Below are 8,441 nucleotides of genomic sequence, written 5' to 3' on the forward strand. Positions count from 1 at the left end.
ATCCAATATATATGGATATTCCAGCAAACCTCACTCTCTCGATTCCGCATTTGCCTCGTCATCCTTTGACCTCCGTTCTTGGGACATGAGCGAGCAGCCTGCCATCTGATCTGCAGATTTTGGATTTGCCAGCTTCCACAACCCTGTGAGCCAGCAGCCTGCCAAGTGACCTATAGAGTTTGGTTTCAACAGCAGTGAGACGCCTCCAGCCTGCTGCCTGACCCACAGATTTGGGACTTACCAGCCTCCACAATTGTGTGAGCCACTTCTTTGATACAAATCTCTCTCATTTATATACACACTTCATGGTTTTGCTCCTCTAAAGAACCCAGCCTCAGACAAGGGTATAACCCTCCCTTCAAATTCTGGAAGCTGAAGAGGATTAGGGAGTTTCTATATGCAATGTGCAAACTTTCACTTTATCTCCCTATTTGCAGTATGACTATACCAAACCAAAAAAACAAACCCAGTGCCATCGAGTCGATTCCGACTCATAGCCCCCCAACTGCACTGGTATTCCCTAGTATAGAGACTTTGTTTATCTTCTCAGAGAATGAACCTCCAACATATTGCCAGAATCTGTGAGAGGCAGTGGCCTGGCTGCAGAGAGAACTGGGGCAAGCTCGTGCCTATCTGCTTCTTAAAACAACCAATTTCAACTAATCTTCCTTTTTCTTATGTCCATTTTTTATCCTTACTTCCAGGTATCTCCAATTCCTAAGGTTTTGTATTTTCTTTTTATTGCTGTTAGGTGCTGTTGAGTTGCTTCCAACTCACAGCACCACTGTGTACAACAGAATGAAACACTGCATGGTCCAGCACCATCCTCACAATCATTGGTATGTTTGAGGCCGTTGTTGCAGCCACTGTGTGAATCCATCTCATCTTTTTTGCTGACCCCCTGCTTTACCAAGCATGATGATATCCTTCTCCAGGGACTAGTCTCTCCTGATAACATGTCCAAAGTATGTGACATGAAGTTTGCCATTCTTGTTTCTAAGGAGAATTCTTGTCTGTCCGTTTTTGTACGGTGGTCGCTTGCATGCTGCTGTGATGCTGGAAGCTATGCCACCAGTATTTCAAGCAACAGCAGGGTCACCCTTGGTGGACAGGCTTCAGGAGAGTGGAAGAGACTAAGTGACTAGAAAGAAAGACCTGATGATCAACTTCCGAAAAAAATTGGCCAGTGCAAACTTTACAGATATTAGCGGTACATTGTCGGATATAGTGTTGAAAGATGAGCCCGTCAGGTTGGAAGACACTCAAATATGACTGAGGAAGAGTTGCCTCCTCAAAGTAGAGTCGACCTCAATGGTGTGGATGGAGTAAAGCTTTGGGGACCTTCATTTGCTGATGTGGCACTACTCAAAGTGAGAAGAAAACAGCAGCAAACATCCATCAGTAACTGGAACACGGAATGCAGGAAGTAAAGGCTTTAGATACATTGTCTTATTTCTCAGCTCACCCTTGCTGCTGCTTAGATTTAGCTTTTTAGGTCAGGTATTACTCCTCCCTCTGCATTCCTATTTCTAAAATACTGTTCTTAGCTCCTCTCCCCCGCTTCTTTCTGTCTCTGTGGATGAATGTGTGTATGTGTGTTTAATTCCTTTATTTAATGCCCTGTTAGTCAGATTTTGACAAGCAACAGAGATAACTGCGTATGTTTAATAGGTCATCTTTATCAAGAAATCTAGGTGTCTTTTCTACTGGCAACATAAGCCTTCCCACAAAGTTTCAGAATAATGTAAAGTTAAAGCTTGAACCTACTTCTCTGTTCAGGCTTAAAGATGCTTCTCTTTACCTCACAGAGTCAAATCCCATAGTCAATTAAATCGGGTGAAATTGTCAAACAGATAACCACAGAAAGAGAATAAATAGGTTTAAAAGTGAAATGAGGTACCATAATACATAAAGATTTATTTCAAAATAAAACAAAACAAACAATAACAAAACGGAGATATATAAACGACATGAAATTATCTTTTTAATAGTTACCTGTCATGTTCAAACACTTTCTGCAAGCCCCCAAAGCACTTGTTGCTGGAAATCTGTTTCAATGCCATTCTTCCCTATTAGTGAAGATTAATCTCATTAATTTACAGAGAATTAGTTTCCAAAAAACTTGAAACACAACTGTTTTCTGATAACACATCTGAACATACAACTGTTTTCCAACTAGAATTTTTTCCGCATGCTGTTTGTCTCTAGTAAACAATATGAAGAAACGACTGACTTACACCTGTTACCCACTTTAAGAAAGCGTCAGTACTTTGGCATGTCATTACTAATTTATTAACAAGCTTTTTTATTCTTGTGGACTGCTCCAAATTCTTTTTATAAGGAGGCAGAATATAAGTAAATTAAGTTACTAATTGATTACCTTACCTTAGAAGATTAAAAATTTTTAGTAGTCTGAAGTGTCAAGTGCAACAACAACGACAAAAAAAAAACAAAATCAAGAAGTTGGTCTGACTGATTACGGTTGATTTTTAAATGGGAAGAAAACGACAGAGGCTTAATAATGGCTGTGATGATGATAACATAACACTTATTGAACACTTACAGGGTGAAAGACACTTTTCTAGTTACTCATCCTAGGAGGGCTTTTGAAGAGAAAGTGACTCAGAACTTTTACATCAACATTTCTACTTTAAAAAAACTCAACGAGTAAAACATATGCCTGTTGTAAGTGAATTAAATGCACAGCTTCTCATCAGGAAATTTTGCAGTTTGGTAATTAACTTTTCTCTCCAAGAAGACTTTTTAATTTTCATATAAAATACTTTTAAACTTACATGTTAAAATACCACACATTCTTCTTACTTTCTAATAATACAGGAAACAAAAGGGGTACCACCTTCATTATAAGTGCCTGCTGCATGAGGGGAAGCCAGACTGATTCTGATGTGTACCTCTAAGGAAGGAGTCCCTTCCCATCCCGGGACACACTGCAATACACTATAAAGCAATAAGGTGCACACACTAACTAAAATCTACAGATTCCAGGAGTCTCCTCAGTGAAATGTACTGCTACACGCTGATCAGCTGAAGTTTTAGGATTACTCTAACAAAGGTACATGACAATAATCTTAAAAAGCTAATTTTGGGCCTGTTTTTGCAGAGTTCTAAATTAGATTAATTTCAATCCCACTTTTAAGTAATCTCAATAAATCCAAATATTTAGCTTTACACTGGAAAACTAGTATTTGAATCCTGAAGTCTGACATCAGAATGCTTATTCTTAGCTACTATGTTTTTTTTAGGGAGGTAGGAAAGCACAGTAGCTAAGAACAGGGGATCTGATTTCAGACTTCCCGGATTCATTTCTTAGTTTTACAGGCCTTTCTTCCAATGTACCTCTGAGTGGACTCGAACCTCCAGCCTTTCAGTAAGCAGCCAAGTGTTAACTGTTTGCACCACCCAGTGACTCCATTAGTACTTTAAAAACCTGTTGCCACTGAGTTGATTCCGACTCATAGCAATCCTGTAGGACAGAGGAGAACTGCCCCACAGGGTTTCCAAGGCTGTAATCTTCACAGAAGCAGACAGTCACGTCTTTCTCCCATGGAACACCTGCTGGGTTCATGACGCCAGCCTTTTCAGTTAGCAGCAGAGTGCTTAACCCCTGCCTCCTCAGAGGGTCTTTAAACACCTTTTTTAAAAAAAGATACTCCAAGATTTGTTTTAAAGGTATTAAATTACACACAGAACATATTCTCTATTGACAGGTTTATGCTTTTAACCTACAAAAGATTAATTCTTAAACAATAAACTGTTCCACAAGATATTAATTACTGAATATTAACCTCAGCCATTCTTATTTATGATCTATCTTAAATCAACTACAAACTTACAAGGATGGACACTGTATAATTTTAATATACATATATATGAGACAAAGGATAAAATTTATTTGCTGAATTATTCTACAAGGAAATTCTATTTTCTTAAACATCCAAACGCACTGCCACGGAGTTAATTTCAACTCATAGCAACACTACAGGATAGAGCAGAACTGCCCCATAGAGTTTCCTAGGCTGTAATGTTTACAGAAGCTGGCTACCACATCTTTCTCCCAAGGAGCGACTGGTAGGTTAGAACTGCCAATCTCTGGATTAGGAGCTGACACTTAAGTCACTGCATCATCAGGGCTCCTTTCTGAAACCTAAACCAAAACAAACCCATTGCTGTCGAGTCGATTCTGACTCATAACGACACTACAGGACAGAGCAGAACTGCCCCACCGAGCTTCCAAGGAGCGCCTGGTGGATTTGAACTGCCGAACCTTTGGTCAGCAGCTGTAGCTCTTAACCAATACGCCACCAGGGCTTCCTTCTTAAACCTAGCCAGGTATACCTGCTTTCCTGAACATGGTACACTAAGCATATACCTAGTACATTCGAGGTACCTAATAAGTATTTGTTAAATCAGTGAATAATTTATTGTTTTACACTCTGACATACCAATTTATACAAGGTTTAAAAATTAGTTTGCCTTTACCGCTATCATTTTATACATTGTTATTTATCTATTTTAATATACCACGACAACTAGTCTGTTTTCTCCAATCTTTGAATGTTCTTTAACTAAAATTCACAACAAATACTTTTCATGTAGCCAAGGAAAAAGGTTAAAATACTTTTTTTTTTTTAATTGGTAGAATGCTTTAAAAAAAAAAGTCTTTAAAAGTTTTTTTAACCATTCATTTTAGAAACTATCTTCAGCTACAACTCAAGAAAAAAGTTAGGATTAATAAAAAAAATGACAATCTAAACATTCCTTATGATATCCTAGGAAGGTTACATTTTTCAGTAATTGTATTCTATGTGAAAAACATGTTTTGAACCAAGTTATTGGATTTTTCATTCAACTTTGTGAGTAATACATAAACTACAAAACTTAAATTTACCTGTTTAATTGCTACTTGGTTTTTTGTCTGCACCAAAGGGAAGATGATCCTGAAAAAAAAATACTAAACACTTTACAAATGGGATATACTTTTCATGAACAAAGTTATACAGAGGATAGCACAGGACTTGGCAACATTTCTTTGGGTTATACATAAGGTCGCTAGCTGGAACTGACTCAAGGGCACCTAACAACAACAACGGACACTTAACATATTCTCAACAGAGACATTTTCTTCTTTTGAGGCAAGTAGGTAACTGTCTACCCAGGATGTGGCAGCACGGACCATGCAGTTGATGAATCACCACCACCACTTCAGCTCAGCCCTTAACCTCACTGCCTTAACACCTAGTTTGCCACAAGGCCTGGTGCTTGTCAACAACCTTTGCTGGGGTAAGAGTTCTATGAAGAACTTTTTTTTCTTTTTTAAATAAATAAAAAACTTTTAAAGTGCAATTTGGAAGGATGAGATGTGGCCAACAATGAGAATAAAGAAAATAGAGGGGGGCTTGGAAAATAGAAGAGGATAAAAAGCCTGGAACCCTTCTGGGGCTACAAAAGGACAAACTAGTAAGAGTTGACTGAGCTTATGAATTTGCTGGTAAAAAAAAAAAAAACAAAAGAAAAAGGAAACTCACATAGCACATAACTATGTGTCATTCGATAGATGTGTTTCATTTAGGTTCTGGAACAGATTCTGTGGGAGTAATGATGTGACGGAGTAGGATAAAGTACCAAAAAAACAACACCCCCCTAAACAACCAAAAACAAAAAATCAATTCTATAGTGCCTGTGGAAACCCTGGTGGCATAGTGGTTAAGTGCAATGGCTGTTAACCAGAAGGTCGACAGTTTGAATCCACCAGGCGCTCCCTGAAAACTCTATGGGTCATTTCTACTCTGCCCCATAGGGTTACTATGAGTCCGAATGACTTGATGGTGGTAGGTTTTTTATAGTGCCTGTGGGAGTTATACAATTATCCTAGCAAGTTGCAAGTTAGTGAACATCAGTATTCTTTGAAGAAATGTACTCTAGTGCATGTTATACTAACCAGGTAAAAACTATTAACATTGGGGGTTCCATGCATGACGGGATCAGATCATTGTGATCCACAGGGTTTACACTGCTTAATTTTTTGGAAGCAGATTGCCAGGTCTTTCTTCCTAGTCTGTCTTAGTCTGGAAGCTCCCATGAAACCTGTTCAGCATCATAATAACACACAAGCCTCGCTGACAGACAGGTGGTGGCTGCACATGAGAGCACTTGCCAGGAATTGAATCTGAGTCTTCTGCATGGAAGGCAAGAATTCTAAACATCACTGCCCTCATTAAAGGAAGTAAGTTGCCTTTATTCATAAAGTATCAAGCCCAAATTGTCAAATCTTACTTTTCTCCCCTTTACTTACTGAAGCTAAATGTCACCCAGATCTAGAAATCTGTGTTCTTTGTATTTTTACCCATTCTTTTCTTTTTCCCATGAATCTCAGAAGTTTTCTATGTATTTCTGTTTTTTGTTCCCATTCTCCCACCACAATTTCATAAAATTGAAACTCAGAAGAATTACTGCCAAAAAGATAAATATGGATGAATAAAACTCCATATATACTTCGGTCAAATTTTATTCGTGTACTAAGCACAGTCTTTTTTCATTCATAAAAAATTCATATGTCTTGTCCTCATATAAATAACCTACTCTGGGAAAAAAATACAACATTCATGAACTCCAATGATCTTAATTTGGTCTCAAAACTGTCCTCGACCACACTATTTTTTCTGATCTGATCTCATTTTCTATTATCTTATTTCAGTCAAATCTGATTCACGTATAATTCTAAAATGCCCTGAAGGTCTGTACTGGGAGGTTCTCACTCCATAGGGTGGCATAACGGTTTAGCGCAGGCTGTGCAGCCAGACCCTCCAGGTTCAGATTCAGGCTTCACCACTTACTATTACATGACTTTGAGCAAGCTACTTAATCTCTCTATGCCTCATTTTCTCATCTGTAAAATGGGGTCATGATGCTATCAATTTCAAAAGGTGGTTCCGGAGATTAATGAGTTCATGTCACGCAGTGCTTAGGCGGCTGCTTGCTCTGAGGCGCACACAAACGTTAGCTACTGTTATTCCGGTGGCCGGGACTGTCCTACGCTAAGGTCTGACTCCACGAGAAAGAACCTCGGGACCCCTAGAGAACTCTGACGGGATTGCAACACAGACTTTCCAGACTCCAAAGTTGCAAACGCTTCAGCCCGGCAGGCTGGTGCCCGGGCGCTCGGCGGCGCTCCTGACCTTCGCCCCGGCAGGCCGCTCCCAGGCAGGCTGTCTGGTCCCCAGACGCGCACCCTGCACCCCGGATCCACGGGAGATCGGACCCCCGTAGCGCCTACTAACTCTTTGAAGCCTCAAATTCCTCAGTAAATTGGGCTGAACGTCTATTTCATGCGGCGGGAAGTCTCGGGAAAATGGGAAGAACTTTGTAAACGCAGTGGGCACGCGATAAACCGGGGGCTTCCCCTCGGATACTGCACGCTCAGGCGCCCCCGCAGGGCCGGATCACCCAGGAAGCCAGGGACGCAGGGGTCCGGCTGGGCCTCCTGCCTATCTGCGGTGCACGGGTCACGGGTGCCCCCGTCAGAGATGGGGAGAAATCCCGTGAAATCGCTCACCACAGATTAGCAAGTGAATACAATTAAGCCGGTGCGTACCGTGCTTACTGGCTAACCCGCCCCTGGTCCCGGGTTACAACTCCTGGAAGCGGGGTGAAGGACAACAGACTGAGGCTGAGACGTCAGCTCGGGGTCAGGCTCCAGGCCCAGCCGCGCAAGCCGCGGCCTCCGCCACAGATCCGAGCCCCGGCCGCCGTCTCCGCGCTCGCGCCGCAGGCTCTCTGGCAGCGTCCACCCCGACCAGGCCCCGCCGCGTCGCCGGCGCAGCCCGAGACCCAGGCTGGCGGAAGCCACCGAGCCTTTGCCGGACCCAGTCTTACCTCGGGTGGCAGCAGGGACAGAAGAAGGGGCCTCAAGGGGAAGGCGGGGCCTTAACATGGCGCCGGTGCCACAGCCTTGACCCCGGCCCCGGCCCCGCCCCGCTCGGCCCGGCCCCGCCCCGCCCCGCCCTGGCCCCTCCCCATCTGGCCCGTCCTCCGCAGGCCCCGCCCCACCCCTGGTCCCGCCCCGCCCTGGCCCCTCCCAATCTGGCCCGTCCTCCTCAGGCCCCGCCCCGTCGGCTCCGCTTCCCGCGCTCTCGTCGCTGCTCTGGGCAGGCAGCATTGCAGAGGGCTCCTCCTTCTCCTCCCCGGGCTGTTAAAGAATGAGCAGGAAGAAGAGCAGGCAGCTAGGCCCTATTCCCCTTGAAGGACCAGCCAGCCGCATGCACCCAACATCTTCCCAGAGGCAGCTAGAAAAGGTAGATGCCTTAATACACCTGAGGATTGAACAAGCTTAACTTGTGGAAAGGGTTTCCATGTAACTCCTTAAAGTTATTTAGAAACCAGGGCATAATTTCAAGTCCCCCCCGCCACCTCCTAACTCTTTT

General features: G+C 42.8%; 1 protein-coding gene across 2 annotated transcripts in view; it reads right to left on the reverse strand.

Annotated features, from left to right (window-relative positions):
* Window positions 1-7,988, reverse strand: part of ESD (esterase D) — a 33,142-nt gene extending 25,154 nt beyond the window's left edge. The window contains exons 1-3 of one of the 2 annotated variants that reach the window (XM_003412615.3): window positions 7,894-7,988; window positions 4,910-4,958; window positions 1,996-2,069 (exon numbers count right to left, since the gene is read on the reverse strand). In XM_003412615.3, coding sequence (XP_003412663.1) covers window positions 1,996-2,063 — 68 coding nt within the window. In that variant the 5' untranslated portion in view covers window positions 2,064-2,069; window positions 4,910-4,958; window positions 7,894-7,988. The remainder of the gene's footprint in view (window positions 1-1,995; window positions 2,070-4,909; window positions 4,959-7,893) is intronic. The other variant, XM_064270126.1, reaches the window with a different exon arrangement.
* Window positions 7,989-8,441: the final 453 nt, after the last annotated feature.

This window comes from Loxodonta africana, chromosome 17 (assembly GCF_030014295.1).
Source record: "Loxodonta africana isolate mLoxAfr1 chromosome 17, mLoxAfr1.hap2, whole genome shotgun sequence".
Lineage (NCBI taxonomy): Eukaryota > Metazoa > Chordata > Mammalia > Proboscidea > Elephantidae > Loxodonta > Loxodonta africana.